The sequence below is a fragment of the Pinus tabuliformis genome, chromosome 9 (genome assembly GCF_031772625.1).
Source record: "Pinus tabuliformis cultivar Carrire ecotype Pingquan chromosome 9, CPIR1, whole genome shotgun sequence".
Lineage (NCBI taxonomy): Eukaryota > Viridiplantae > Streptophyta > Pinopsida > Pinales > Pinaceae > Pinus > Pinus tabuliformis.
In genome coordinates, this window is record NC_142307.1 from 1,361,738,750 (window position 1) to 1,361,755,562 (window position 16,813).

At 38.4% G+C, this 16,813-nt stretch overlaps 1 protein-coding gene across 1 annotated transcript in view; it reads left to right on the plus strand.

Annotated features, from left to right (window-relative positions):
* The window catches only part of LOC149153561 (putative plastid-lipid-associated protein 13, chloroplastic), a 298,602-nt gene that overhangs the window by 24,432 nt on the left and 257,357 nt on the right, over positions 1 to 16,813 (plus strand). The window contains exon 2 of the mRNA XM_089439975.1: positions 14,133 to 14,254. Within this exon, the coding sequence (XP_089296101.1) occupies positions 14,133 to 14,254 (122 nt within the window). The remainder of the gene's footprint in view (positions 1 to 14,132; positions 14,255 to 16,813) is intronic.

Below are 16,813 nucleotides of genomic sequence, written 5' to 3' on the forward strand. Positions count from 1 at the left end.
TTATAGTGAAAATGCCACGATGGCCTGTTTGAAGCCACAAAATCCCTACTAGAGGAGGATGTGAGGGTCATTATTTATATGAATGTCTTGAGTTGAGAGGGTCCTCAACAAGTGAACGTTGGAGGATTTTAGGAGAATTTTTTTTTATTAATTATTGACTATTCAATGACCACAACCAATTATGAGTGCCATGCCACAACCCCATAGGGTTTTAGCCCACTAACTAGGGTTACTAACTTCAAACATGAATATCTCTCAAACTGTGAAGAATTACTTGGCGTGCCATATATCAACGGAAACATCTCGACGAGTAGAATACATCTAGAATATCCTTGACTCAAAATAGAGTAATTTGTCAAGTCAAAATGCCCATGCAAGATCGGGGTAGCCCCTGGTGCTGCTTGGGTTGACATCAATGACAACCACTAATCAACAGATCTAGCCCCCACTCATCCTCTAGGCCCAGGGTCCAGCAATTTGGAAGTGATTTTCTGGCATTTTGGTATTTTTGCAGGTTTTTGGAATTTTTTTGAAGTCCTTGGCCTAGCTGTCTAGCCTTTCTAACCTAGCCGTGAGGCCTAGGAGCCTTACAGGGCCCTCATCCCCCTTCTCTGGCCTAGCTGCAGCCCTTTCTGGGCTTGCCGTCACCCTTAGGCCCTCCGTCCATCTTCCTTGGCCTAGTCGCAGGCCTCCAAGGGCCTCAACCTCCCTTTAGGGGAGCCGTCTAGCCTTTTAAAGGCCTCGATCCCCCTCTTCCAGCTTGGCTGCAACCTTGGGCTGCCCTCAGGAGCCCTTGACACCCTTGAAACCCTTGCCGCAGTCTCTCTAGGGCCTTTTCTTGCCCAACGTCAGCCGTTCTGAGCTTGACGTCAACCATAAGTGTCTCATTTCCCTTTTCCGTGTTCCTCCTTGGCCTTTCTCCACCCTTGTTTGCCATTTCTAGCCCTTTGTTGACCCTTCTAGCCCTATTCTTGGGGTTTCATAGCCTTCTAGCACTTGCCCTAGCCTTGTATTCAATCATATCTGGTTTTGCATTGTCTTAGTGGGCTAAGATTATGGTTTTGAAGCAAATATTAGAGCTAACTTGGTGGTTGCATGTGGGCAATCTCATTGGAAGTCAAAGAAGCATCAACTAGGTCTTAAGGTGTCTTAGTTTGCTCTATAACACTTTCATATTTTAATTTCTGAAGTATTTTATGAGAAGAATATATTCAAGGGCCTAGCACATTCTAAACAAGCCTAATTCATCAATAATTCACCTAGTGCATTAAGAAGTAAGCCTAAGTTAATTTGAGTGCATATAAGTGGTTTTCTTGTGGGCTGTTTGGTTTATTTCAGATCTGATATGTTTGCTACAGCCACATAAAAACATCTACAACAGTGATTAAATTTCATAAAAGTGGCATAATAACTCATTGGTAATCATATTTCATCATTATATTGTCACTTGCACTCATTGGGCTTTCTCCTCTATGCATATTTGATCATTTTCTGAAGGCTGTAATAATATTTCAAGGTCTGAAATTTACTGCATAAGGTCTGATATAAAAATTACAACGGTGATATAAAGTGGTTGAAAGTCATCTAGTCTCATTTAGCTTGTGTTTCTTATATTTTGTGGATCTTAGATAAGTGTTAAATTGAGTAGTTGGATGATTTTCTTAATGCTACAATCTTATGTTATTGGCTGATCCATATTTCCTTATGCATCATTAGCATCTAGTTGCACTCTTACATTCACACACTGGATTGGTAATTGTTGATGATATTTGCTCTAAGTGACATTGTGGATTAATGCTCTTAATTTCTCATTGCCATTATTGTCATTGGATAAGTGGATTTATTGCTCATTGTTAAATTGGATATCTCTTGTGGATTTCATAATCAAGTTAAATTCTAATTGCGATGAGAGATCTAATTGTGTATCTAATTGGCATATTGGTGATTGCACCTGAAAATTACTAATTGTATTAAGTAGCATTGATCTCGTCTTGTTTATCTCTTGAGCTAATTGTCTAATAATATTACCGACAACATTTTCTGGCACCATTTAATTTGAGCACTTTCTCTTGTGGTTGAGATTGTTTATTGTTTAAGTATTTCGTTGTTTATAATTGAAGATCATTGTAATTGGGTACTTAAGTAATCAAATAATCTCCCCTTAAGAGCACTGGCATTTTGCACTTGCATTAATTAATTTACTTCCAAGTATAAGTTTGGTCCATAGAGAGATAGACCCACCTTTCTCATCTAGCTTGAGGAGTCTAGGAACTCTTTAGTAGTTAACACGGTGACCTTGTAGTCATAAGAGCCACAGTCTTTGCAGTGCCAGAGGCATCGGGTGGTTAGAACCGTAGGGGAGGTATTGTTAACCAAGCCTAAGCTTGCTTCCCCCTGGTTTCTCTCTCACAACTTACTCTAGAGACTATCTTCAAAACAATTAAGAGAAAGGATACAATTAGAATAGGCATATGACTTAAAATAAACCAAGATTCTACATCTCACCTAGATTGTAGGATTTGCATCTCACTTAGGATAATGAAGCATCCTTAAGCAACAACTGTTCATCCGGTGACTTGGTAATTAATTTTAAGCAAGTAATTGACTCCCTTTAAGGCACTGATCTTCATAATAAATCAAATCATTTAACTTGCTAATTCAACCAAGTTGTTAGGCCATTCGATTGTGTCTCCCGGACTTGTTGGTTCCCAACAAGTCTCTCACCTTCACATTTCATAGGGACTTCACCTTCACATTTGATAGGGATTTGTGAGATGCTTTCTTCACCCTATAAGCATTGGATTTGAAAGTTCAATGAATAACAAGGGCTTCATTCTTGCAATAGAGTCGCCAAAAGAGGATCAATCTTGTTGTTAGAGATATTCTCCTCAAAGGGATAGATCTTCAGATTATGGGGATGAAACACACGCTTCATCCTTGGCACTGACGCCAAAAATGTTGCTGCAAAATCTAGTAGGCGTTGTGGAGGGGTACCCCACAAGGCAATCACTAGACCAATAAACAACAATGAGGTAGTAGCCCGTTGTCATCACAACAACTACCCCTGCTTTTTATGGATTTTCACCAATGGGAGGAGTTCCAATATAAAGGTCACCTAATAGGTATTCTAGGTTTTAAAGGTATGAGAAGACATAAAGGCTTCTAAGGGAAATGTTACTGCTCAATCTAGCAGAGGTCCTAGGAGGGGTTTCAATGGGATTACTACTAGACCAAGTGACAACAATGGGACAAGGATCCATTGTTATCTCAATCGATGTCCCCTCCTCTTTACGGATTTTCACTGATGGGAGGAGTCCTGGTATGAAGGAAATCACAAGAAAGGATCAATGATAGGATATATAGTGATTCCCAAAGCCCATTCACAAGAGAGGCTCGGATAAGGGCTTGCTTGCTTGCTTTAGAAGCAAGGTAAAGGGTTCTCCTAGAAAGGCTAATTTGGGAAAGTCAAGACCTAAGTAAAGATTGATCAATATGATGCCTATGCCTAGATCAAGGTTTCCCAAGGAGAGGAGAATGATCTTTATTGTAGCTTTGGAAGGTATTTTGCCATATAAGGAATGGGACCATGAAGAGACCAAGGACACCTGTACAAGACCTAGGTTTTAGGGTGATCTTCAACCCAATGCCAAGGTCAAGTAAGGGGAAGAGGAGGGATCAATAATAGATGAACTTCCTTTGAGTTTTCAAGCACAATAGACCCCTTGAAATGCCACTAACCTAAGGAGACCTACACCAAAATGGTATTGGAACTAGGGCTTGATGTTTCTCTAAAACCAACTGTGGGATTGTCTTCAAACTTGATGGGCTAGAAGAGGAGACACCAACTCAACTCTCTACTGTGAAAATTTCATCTATTGCAACAACTGTAAATTATTCTTCTGATTGTTAACAATTTATTTTCCCATACAAACAATGAATAATTCTCTACTGCAATTTTTTCAAATAAAATGTGGAAGAAAATAGCATTGGAAATTGAGAAAATTCTAGCACATGCACACAATAAAAATGACATTGTTATTTTTGGACAATCGTCCCCAGAAAAACCCAACTTGGGAAAACCAATGCAACAAATGAGGGTTTTATTATTAAGCAACATTGAAATTTGAGTACAATAATCTGGATGCTGAATCTGGCAATCCTACAGAGAAAAATACTGGAAAAAATCTAGTGAGGAATTTTTCTCACGCCATAGGCATATCTGACACTGAATACTGGCCTTTGAAACCCTCTACGAATTGCCTTACGTCACCCTCTGTGTGGGCTCTGCGTAGACTCTAATTCGTATAGCCTGGATCTCAATCTGCGTTGCTTCTTCTGTTTGCCATTGACTCTGGAAACGCTTCTCCCGACCTTTGCAAAAGTTCTTTTGCCACCGAAACACTGAAACGAATTCTCGAATCTGCAAATTGAACTGCCTTTAGAGGCTACTGCGTTGTTCCTGCGTTAGCCTCACTGTGGCTCTTCTGTCTCTGCAAATGCACTCATTGGATCTGGAAATCTTCCTCCAACCTCACTGTCCCTGCCCCTCACCGTCTCTGCTTCCTCACTGAAGCTCGAACTCTCCCGCAATTGACTACTGCTTCTCTAGAAAATCGAATTCTCCGAGTGACTCCGGTGTCATCTCCATCACCACATCGATCCCTTCTTATATCTTCCAGTTGGGACTCCAACGGCCAAGATTAAATCTTAATCGATGGCTCAAATCATTTCTGGATCGATCCGTGTGAGTTTCTAGAGAATTCTCATCTTGACTTAATTAACCAGTTTTCCTAAGTTTAGACTTAGGAAACATTAAAAAAATGGGTTAATAATCTAATTAAGTCATCTTTAGGTGGAATTTCTAGAAACAATTTCTGGGATTTGGAGATCTCATGTATTCTAGCCTCTCTATCAAATTTTGTGGCTAGAACACATTCGATGCTACAAAAACCAACACTCCCTCTTAGCAAGGACTGTGTTCTCTCTAGTGCTGCACATCCTGCCACAACACCCTGTCTCTATATCGCCTCCTGTCACGCTGCTGATGTCTAGCCATACTGCCCACCAACCACTGTGCAACTTTGATGCTGCATCTGTGCTACTATCGACAGTGCCATACAACATACCAACTTTGCATTTGCACTGCATTTACCTCTCATCTGTTGTTGTTGCAACTGCAACTACTGCAACTGAGAAGCATCCAAAATACTGAATCATCTGTGTTCAGTATGATGCATCTGTCTCTTGAGTCTCTGACTGCTACTAGCATCTGCACTTGTCACTGAAGAATCTGCGCTACTGCTAACTCTGCACTGAGCCACCTGCTCTGCTGTCAATACTGCACTACGCTTCTCAGCATCTGACTGCTACTAGTTTGCAACTGTCACTCTGGTACTGACTGCATCAACTGCCACTAATCCATCCTGCTACTGAATACTATGGGCCCCCGTAGCTAGGTAATGATCCATGAGGTGGACTCCTCAAGGACCCTGCCCACTCTCTATATCTCTCTGGGGCTACATCCCAAATCACCCCACTTCACTCCTGGAGGTATGGCTGCCATCATTGCGAAGTCTTCCTCCAACCTGGAGGACAACCTATCTATCTCAGCATGTGTTATTGCCTGGTCCTGCTTCTCCTGCTTGTCCTTCTTTCTGAGAGGACACTGGGTATTGTAGTGGCCAAACTCGCCACACCTGAAGCACTTGACCTTAGATAGGTCCTTCTTCTTCTTCTTCTGCTCCCCCCACCCCTGTTTGGGACCCTATGATGTGATGGCCACATTCTCCTCCTCCTTCACACCTTTCGGTCTGCTAATATAACTTAAGTTATATCATCTTTAGGAGGGATTGAATTAGCAAGGATGTGTAAATTTTTGAATTCTTTATCCTCACATTTTTAATTATTCCAAGGGATGCAATAATCTTCAACTTGAGGTCATATGGCTAGCTGCCTATATAAGATAGCAACACACTGTTCTCCTTGCGAGATTTTAGCATAAGGCAAGTCCATTTGAATAGTACCACCTAAACTAGCTGACCATTTTCTAGATAAAAGGATACCCCGAGAATTAGGAATATCTATAATGACAACATCCATTACTATAGGCATTTTAGCATAACCCTCTATGCTCACCCATAAATTCTTAATTATGTCACAAACATTGATTGCCCTTGAATTGATGCCACATATATTTCTATATGGTTGGATGATTTCGAACCCCAATTGGTTCATGACTTTCAATGGCATTACATTAGTAGAAGCACATGAGTTTGACATACAATTGTGGATAAGGAACTCATACACTACTAATGTTATGAAGAAAGGGGGTGGCTCGCATCATGGTTTCTTGTATCCAATATGATTGGAGGATCTATCTCTTTTGTATTTAGAGGGAGGCACGACCTTTTTGTGTTCCCTTGTTTTTTTACAGTATGAATCCTCTATGTGTCTTTCTTGTCCCACCTAAGAAGGAAAAGATGGGGTTATGTGGATAGTCTTGCTTCAATCCTCCTCTTTCCAAACTGTCAATGCTATTAGTGATAGTAACGTATGTATGTTTGAAGTATTTGGGGAATCACTTTTTCAAAGGTTTTATTTGCACTCATCGCAAAGTCACTACATGGATTGATTATGTTTATGGCCTCTATGGTGGATTGTTATATTAAAATATTTTCCTCAATCTTGGAAGCATACTCTTTGGCTTGGGAAATATTATTAGGGTACTTATCTCTAAGGAAAAAGGCAAATTGACCTTTGAAGGCAATCAATGTACTTTAACAGGATAATATCATCCCTAGGTCTCAGAATTTTAGGGATGGATTTTATGAAGCCATTAAATCTTTGGTTAAAACTCCGAACATCTTCTAAATGTCCTTTTTCAATTGGTAAATAAAGCTTTCATATCTATTTTATCATCCCACCTTTTGATGAAGGCTTCTTGAAAGGCTTCCCAAGATTTAATGCTTTTGTCTGAAATTGCTTTGTGGGTTTGCTCAAACCCCTTTGTGAAACACATCTTCTCACTGATTCATAGAGGTATTGGAAATTACCTTGAAGTCACTGCTTAAAGGTGAAAATTGAAATGGCTTTATTGAGAAAGTAGTTTTTGTATTCCATGATATCTCGAACCCAACCTTTAGTCTCTAAACCTACCCAAATGTAGGATTTCCTTGTAGTAGTTCCTCCAATAATTTGTTGTTCACCATGTTTCATGTGATCTATGCACAAACTTCAGCTACATGACTACAAATGGCATCATGAAATTGCCCCTTTCTCATTTCAACATTATTGTTTCCAACAGTCTACATATATTTCTCCTTTGTTAGTAAGAAGGCATTTCTCCTATGGCTCTAGACATTAATGGGCTTGTGTCTAGATTGATGTAAAGTCATTTATAAATTTTAAGAATGTGGGTGACAAGTGCAGAGGTTTGTCAAAGTAGAGCTAAACATAGTAGCTTATGGGGAATAACTATCTCAAGATGCCCCCCCCCTCCAATTTGCATTATGAAAATCTAAGTGTTTGATCGACCACTACATTCTATCATTGGGACATAATTAAGGCTTGTAATGCTAATCATCTCGAAGCCTTCTTAGAGGATTTCCATTTGATTGGTACAAGAGGATTAAGGGGAGATATTTTTTTTTCATGCTCAATCCTTGTGAATTAGATCATTTGTTCTTACCCTCCTGTTGATTTCTCTCACCCATGTTTTAGTTGGCATTAACTTTTAATTAGTCTCCTTCATTTTCCCTGAGATATGATAACTTATAGTGACTTTTGTTTTTTTCCTTAATTTTTTTTTATGGAATACACATCTTGGGGAAACCCTTCGAGCACTTTCCCTCATGTTGAGGATGGTACTCGAGGTAAACCATCCGGTTGCAGTTTTAGCAACCTAACCCAACAAGGACATTGAGTGAGGCTCAATAATATCCACAGAGGCAGCCAACCGAAGGACTTGACCTTATGACCTCCTAGTTGTAATTCACAACACTCAACCACTCGACGTAACCCACTAGGTTGATAACTTACTGTGACTTGTTGGGATGTAATTTTGTTCCAAACTTTTAATTTAGTGATTATAACACTGAATTCTTTAAAAGGACCATTTAATTTCCAGGTCAAGCTTTTACACTCGCTCAAACGTGGACACCATTAGAGAAGATAAAGTTTTGCTCATAGAACCAAAACCATAATTTCAACATCATTATTTGAGGTTTGTATCATTAAAGTATAGAAGTCGTAAATTGCTTTCTCTTTTTGGTCACTTATAGTTCCTCCTTCCCTTGGCTTGACTTGGGTTTCTTTTAATAGCCTATTGAAATCTAAATTGAAGAATACTCTTGCAAGAATGGCCTAATTAATTATATGATTCTGTTGAGGGGTTCCTACTAAGGTGCATCCTTGAATGCTATCAATCTACGTCTAGGATGTAAACATTATTTAATTCTTTCACTTATTGATTAGTTCAAGATATTGTTTTTTGAACCTCATTCTTCTCCCCATTAAAAATTTGTTTGTGCAGCTGTGGGCAATATCTTACTTTGGTGCATTGTTATATATATGTAGATATGGCCTAAACTGTTATTTATTCATAGGAAACAACAATGTATTAACATGTTTGACTATAGCCAAATGATAATTTTATTTGAATTCCTTTATATTTTCAAACATCTAGTCTTTATGTGTTGGAGAATGCAGTAGGGAAATTATTAATTTAAATTCTCCTTAACCTTAATAATTGCTTGTGAACTTTGGTTATCTTTTTATGTTTTTTTATTAGATCTTTTCATCAAACAATTATCAAGAGAAAAAACAATAAAGATAGTGTACACAAGAATTAGGTTCCAAGCCAGGGCAAAACCCCTCCAAGGGGAAAACCCAGAAAATCTCTTCTCTTCTTATAGAATTTGCTTCAAATGAGAAAACCAAGACCCAAAACCCTAGACCAAGTCCTCCTCTAATCACCAAGTCAGCCCTCCAAGAAGCCCTTCCAATTAGGTTAGAGGTTAACCAAATTAACAAAGATCAATTATGCTTCAACCAACTTCCAGCTTCAACTTCAGCCCCTAGCTTCGACCCTGCAACTTCGACTTGCAATCTTTGGCCTTTTAGTAGCTGCAGAAACCCTAGATTCTTCACACGTGTGAGAGAAAAATGGCCCAAAAATAGATTTTTCTTCTTCTTGATTTCTCCTTGCTTCCTTGACCTTCGCTCTAGTTTTCTTGATGTTCCCAGCTTCAAATTGAACTTCTTCTTAAGAGATTGAATTGGTGACTAGATGAGGTCGATTTTGCTTCTATTTATAGGCTTTCCATGAGGTTGAATACCCTTATTTAGGCCGACTTGTCACTTCCAGGGTCGATTTGTGCTTGGAGGCGCATAGGACTTTCTAGACTCAAAATCAATATCTTTTAAATGTTACAAGTTGCCCCAAAGGGTCTTATATAATTGACAAAGATTCTCTTGAGTCAAGAAAAATATTCTTTTGACATGACAAACCTTAGGAGCATGAAATGCATGCTTGAACTAGATGACCAATAAAATGAAGCATGAAACCATGCTTAAAAATAATATTTTTCTTTCTTCTTTTCCTTGTAACGTAAGATATACATATTGGCATAAGTACAATGACAATTATAAAGACCGAAACTAGTTACATTTTCCACCACTCCCTCTTAATTAGGGAGGTATTCATAATTGTACAACTGAAACAAGGTTATTCTCAAACTGAAGAGTTCTCATAGGAATAGTCGGATTGGTAAGCCATCTTTAAGTATCAACATTATGACCAACATTGTCAACATAATAAGGCCTTATCTTGACAAGCTCTTTATTACACAAGAGCATAATGCTGGGAGCTTTATGTGAGATACCACACTACCTCTACAAGGTACATACCCCATCCAGATGTTCACTAGGTATGTCCTTTTAGGACTATTCTTGTCTTGGATTCCCAATCCTCAAAGAATATCGGTCCTCTTCGACCACTCTTATCTTGGATACCTGTCCAATCCTCAAAGAGTGTCGATCCACTTCCTATCTTGGATTTTCTATCCTCAAGGAAATAATATATGCTTATCCAATCCTCCATCCACCATTCTTTCTCCATGGCCTTCACTTAGACGTATGATTGTTAGTCCTGGCCTAGTGCATGACACATGAAGAAGAGAATACAAATGTGATGTTTATCATCACTCCCTCTCAACCAAAGAGGAGATCCCTATTCCCACTTGATTTAGGGAATAGATCCTTGCTCCTTCACAAATATTAAGGAGACTTCATACTCCCTCTAAAGTATAGAGGAGATTCTTTCACTTCCTTTCAATTGGGAAGTCATAACCACAAGCTCTCTAGCTTGTTTCCATAAGTGTATCAACTACCAATTCTTCATGGAGATAGCTACATGGCTCCTTCTTTCCTTTGTATCTCATCATATTGAGCTTCTTTCTTCTTGGATGTTGTAGAGCCATCTTCTTCATTCAATCTGGTGACAGGATTCAAGCCATCAACCTTTCATATCACTTTCCTCTAGTCATCATTAATGAAGGCATTGTATTGAGCCTTCCAAAATATAGTTAATCATAGCTCCCTCTTAAACATGAAAATGATCTTCATGAATAGCATGTTATCTTCTTATACTGCTACCTTTCAATTCCAAGATGATAATGTAAACATCTTGACTACATAAACAAAATCATTCACTCAATCCATATGTTCTTTGAATCGAGTTCAACACTAACAATCGATCTTGCCTCAACTGCCATTATGCATTTATGCAATATCCTTTCAGGTAGCAAAATAATATGTTGACCAGATAACCAATATCAAAATATTAATTTATGACTTACCTTATCATGATGGACCTCTCATCAAAGTATTAGCTTACTTGAATCTTTTGAGATCAACATCCTTTCGCATGATCCACCTCCATATTGTACAAGAATCCTTCTCCATGCATTCATCTTAATCTGGGTGCCCATGGATCAAAATTGATTAACAAATCATAATATCTTCCTTGGAGTTGATATTGTTAACTCATTTTCTTTCTTCGAGGGACTTGTACTTGATGTTGATCAATATTGTTATATTTATGTCATGCAATCTTGTATGAGAGTCTTGATCTCTAGCCATTCCAAAGCATGTCAAATTTCTTCTTTTAAGCATCATGTAGCCAAATGGAAGACTTGCCAACCAACCCTTAGTAATATTCTTGTAGATATGAACCCTACCTTAGAGAAGAGTTGCTTAAAATATGCATTCCTTTGCTTCCATACAACCATCTAGCCATCCTTTCTTGAATGACCCTGCTTCTTATACCTATCGGAGAAAGGTTTCTTTTCCCAAGAAACACTGCAACTTGACCATCTGCATTCCTTCATCCTTAAAGAGTATTGTTTCCATACTAGATGGAATATATACTAGTCATAATGCTTCTTCCAAGAACTTTCTTGAATGATAGTTCTTATAGGATGATCTCTAATGATCCTTCTTGCAAAATAACTAACAATATGTTAGAAAATGCTTGGATGAGCTTTAATATGCAATATGGTCCAATCTTCTCATTCTTTGATAGCTAGATGACTTTTCAAATCAATTTGATTATGTAGACTCTAATACCTCTACTATCAAATGCTTCTATCTATGATGCCATGCTTTTACAAAAATCAAGACTCTTCCAGAGTATACAACAATGCATGCTACTCTACTTTCTACTTAATAAAGGAAAGGCAAATTTCATAAAGAACTTGATGAAGATGGAGCTCCCTTCAATAGTAAAGATCCTTGGGATCTTCTCCTTTCGGGTTTTTCTCTGGTTCTCCATTTTCTTCAGCTATATGGGGTTCACTTCTTTTTTTTCTTTTGTTACCTTTCTTGTTTCGACAATCCCTCTTAAAGTGTCCATACTCGTTGCATCCAAAGCATTGAATCTTGGACATATGTCTTTCTTTTGGACTTTCCAAACTTCCCTTTCTTCAAATTCTTGGACCTTGCAATAAAGGCTTGAGACTTTTCATTTGATTCGGTGTCATCCTTTGCCTTGATCCTAGATTCTTCCAAGATAAATTGAGCCCATAACTCATCAAACGATGTAGTATCCTTCTTAGAGTAGATACTAGTTGCAAAACTGCTCCAATCAAGTGGCAAATCATTTAATACACAAATGGTCATTTCAGAGTCGAAAACAGTTTCCCCAAGCCCTTGCAATTGATCCCTTATTTGTGAGATCTTCATGAGATAAGTGGCCATGTCTTCATCCTTTGACTTCCTTATTCTATATAGTTGATTCCTCAAGGAAATCTTTTGACCTGATGTACTTATAGAGTACAACTTTACCAACTTATCATACATAGCCTTGGATGTCTTCAAATCAACAACAAAGGGAACAAGATGATCTTTTATAGATTCAACAATGATTCTTTGTGCCCTTACTTCTCCCTTCTTGTATTTTGCTAACTCTTGAGTCTTCTCTTTGTTTAGTACAACTACTTCACCAAGGACATATTCCATGACTTCATTTTCTGTGAGTGCCAAGTCAATCCTCTTCTTCCATGCAAGGAAGTTTGCTGATCCAATGAGCTTGTTGCTTTCCTTGCAAAATGTAGCCATATGATCTGCAGATTGAGACATAGAAAACAATATGATACTTGTCAACCAAGAGTCCTTTCTTTTGATGATGTCTCCAACTATCTTGATGTTTTCAAGACCTCCAAGGAGACTTCAAAGATGCCCTAGAATGATGACTTCTAGGATGCCTTCAATAATGGTGTCTTTGAACAACTTCAAAGAGTGAATGATGATCCCAAGATTCCTTGATGCTTCCTTTTCTTCAAGATGATGAAGTGCACTAGAGAGCCTTCAACAAGAGTTTTATTCTTCCTTTCTTCAATGAGAGATTGATCCTTTTTGAGATGATGAGATCTTTGATGAAAAATTGTGTAGTAACCCTCCTTTTAGATCAATAGGTCTTCTTCTTCCTTGCGTCTTCTTGCAAATGATTCCCCTTGACAAGTAATCCTTTCTTATGTCACTGAAGGGCAGTAGGGCAACTATTAATTCAAATTCTCCTTAACCTTAATAATTTCTTGTGAACTTTAGTTATCTTCTTATGGTTCTTTATTAGATCTTTTCATCAAACAATTATGAAGAGCAAAAACAATAAAGATAGTGGACACAAGAATTAGGCTCCAAGCCAGTGCAAAACCCCTCCAAGGGGAAAATCCAGAAAACCTTTTCTCTTCTTATATAACCTGCTTCAAATGAGAAAACCAAGACCCAAAACCCTAGACCCAGTCCTCCGGCAAGCACCAAGTCAACCCTCCAAGAAGCCCTTCCAATTAGGTTAGAGATTTACCAAATTAACAAAGGCTAATTCTGCTTCAACTAGCTTCCAACTTCAACTTCGGCCCCCGACTTTGTCCCTGCAACTTCGACTTGCAATATTCGGCCATGTAGTAGCTGTAGAAACCCTAGCTTCTTCGCATGTGTGAGAGAAAAATGGCCCAAAAATAGATTTTTCTTCTTCTTCTTGATTTCTCCTTGCTTCCTTGACCTTCGCTCTAACTTTCTTGATGTTCCCGGCTTCAGATTGAACTTCTTCTTGAGAGATCGAATTGGTGACTAAATGAGGTCAAATTTGCTTCTATTTATAGGCTTTCCATGAGGTCAAATACCCTTCTTTAGGCCGACTTGTCACTTCCAGGGTCGACTTGTGCTTGGAGGCTCATAGGACTTTCTAGACTCAAAATCAATATCTTTTACATGTTACAACTTGCCCAAAAGGGTCTTATACAATTGACAAGGACTCTCTTGACTCAAGAAAAATATTCTTTTGACATGAAAACCCTAGGAGCATGAAATGCATGCTTGACCTAGATGACCAATAAAATGAAGCATGAAACCCATGCTTAAAAATAATATTTTTCTTTCTTCTTTTTCTTGTAACATAAGATATACATATTGACATGAGTACAATGACAATTATGAAGACCAAAACTAGTTACATTTTCCAACATTATGCCTATTACTTCTCCATGCTATTTTTTGTTACGCTTGTTATGGAGTTTAGTTTATGTAAATGCTTTATGTAATCCAACCTTTCTATTTCGTTTATTTAATTTCTGTAGATTAAAGATGCTGGGGGCTTTGATGTGTTGCTTTTTGGCAATGCTAATGATATCGATCGTATTGATGTAAATGAAAGAGTTATTAGTCTTGAACGCCTTAATCCTACGCCTCGACCGACCACGTAAGTGATCAACTTTATATGTTGGGTACTATTACTTAGATATATGTTACTATTTTAGTTTGTATGAGGGAATGCATATTTTTTTTGGAAAGCAGGTGTCATGTGTTATAGGTTGGTTTCATCCTAATGTTGAGAGTTAGATTTAATAATATTGTTTCCATTGTGTCATGAATCATGCTCTTTGTTGCAATCATGTTAGTTGTGATATTGATGAGCACTAGGCCTATTGTCACTTATCTATTTTTAGTGCTTCCAATGTGAGAAAGTTAAAGACTATTATTGTCTCATACAAAGACATTTGAAAAGATTTTTCTTTGTTTTATTTTAAAATAATACATCTTAGACAGTTACAAAAAAAAAATATGTCTTAGACTAATAGAAGAAAATGTACAAGAGATCTGAAAAATGCGATAATAAGTTATATCCTCTTCCAAGAAAAGAGAGTGATTACTTTCCCACCTTTTTTTGGACAAGCTTTATTTCATCATGATTATTTATGGTTGAAAAATATGTCTTATGTAAAGAGAAATAGTTACAAATACCAATGCAAAAAGTGGAAGGATATATATGTTTTATTTTCTGTCTCCATGATTGAGGTTGACATGCCAAAATTTAGCGTTAGAGGGGATAGATTAGCACAATTCAATTTGGTCGTTCTTCGGCTAAGCAACGATGAATGGGGAATATTTTTTTTTCGAAAGTCGCCTAGGAATTGCTCCTTGTAGAATATGGATTTCACACTTTAACACTCACATGCATGTACCCACTAGGGAGCCATATCACCTTCCTTGAATCCCCTTACCTTAGCCTAGATGTATGCTTTTTTAGGGATGTCTAGTGCTTAGGTGTTGGCCTTTGTTGCCATTTCTTTCTTGTTTTTTTTTTCCATTAGTTACTAGTTTGGTTCACTTTAACCCTTTGGGGCACTTGTTTGCAGTATTTCCTTCCTCTATGGGTATAGTTTGTGTTGGAAATATTGAGAGGGGGGGTGAATCAATATTTCTTTTCAATTGTTACTTTTACTAGTTAGATCACTTATATTTAGAACACAAAATGAACAATAGAAATAAATGCTTTTATTAATATAATCTTTACAATGAATCAAGTACAATATAGGTAGGGCTCCAACCCTAGAAGAAGACACCTAGGCTCCAACCTGGGATGTGCCAAGCACCTACTTGGACTTTAGTGAGGCTCTGACCTCTAGGGCTTCAACCCTATCTTATCCAAGGCACCAACCTTGAGTTTAGGAGCACCAACTCCAAGGACACCAATCCTATAGCTTCGCTTTGTCAAGATATGTTTGGTTTCACAGCTCCCAAAGTCTTCTTCACCGAGCCCTGTCAATCTTCAGTTATCCCTTCACTTAGTCTCCACGTCACGTCATCAATGACAACCTTGTCATACAGAAAGTGTCACCACTGTTCTTCATAATACCCAATCAATCTCTTCAAGTTACCTCATCATGACATCAACATTGCATTATGATCTTCAATACAACACTTCAATGTGTCTTCAATGAACTGCACCAAGTTCTGCACCAACTCTAATAATAGTTCTACACCTTCTTCAAATCTGGTCCAAGGTTAGTCCCAAAGATTACTTCAAGTTACCTCCAAAGGTCTGTACCAAAGTTTGCACCATGACTTCTACACTGCACCAATATTTCAACACCAGATTATCTCAAGACTACTGGACCACTGTTGCACTAAGACTTCAGCACTAGATTGTGACAATTCTTCTTTACAAATGTCCTTGCACCACACTACACCAGACCACTGTTCAAACTGTTCCAATACTTCTACACAAGGATTTATACACCATATTGCACCATCTATTCTGCACCAATGTTCTTGCACTAAGACTTCAACATTGCACCAAGACTTCTCCACCACAGCTTCACCAATGTCCTTACTGCACCAAAACTTCAGCAATAATATTCTAGCACCATGCTGCACCAATTTATTGATCCGAATTTTGATATGCTGCTACAGGACCGAAACTATGGTTCAAATTTTGGTCCGAAACAGAAGTCTGAGGTGAGGTCTTCACACTATTCCGAGCTCCAAAACTGTGCTTATTGCCTGTCACAAATCCGTGCTCTTTAACATAGTTCTGAGTAATGTTTAGGATCTAATCCGAGGTGTTGGAGTCTAGTTCGAGCTCCAACAGTCCACCCTTTTCCACTGGCTAGCGATAATAGGAGGGATAACACTTACCATAAATGGCAAGGATCGCGCCTATCCTATTATCTGCTGATCTTCCCAACTTGACCCTCAAGAGTCATTGGTAGAACACCTACATCTCTAGCTTGAGTGGGATGCCACTTACCATAAGCGGTAAGGATCGCGCCTAACTCAAGCAACCAAGACACATTGGCCAGATGGGTGGGAAAGACAGATGCCAACTGGGGTATACTCTGCATAGACTAAAATAGGGATGCATCTTCCACCCTATGGGTAACAGATAGGGGAGCTGCATCTTCCACCCTATGGGTAACAGATAGGGGCGATACCTTATTATTGAGAGATCCCTCAACCCTAGGAGTCCTACATCTCA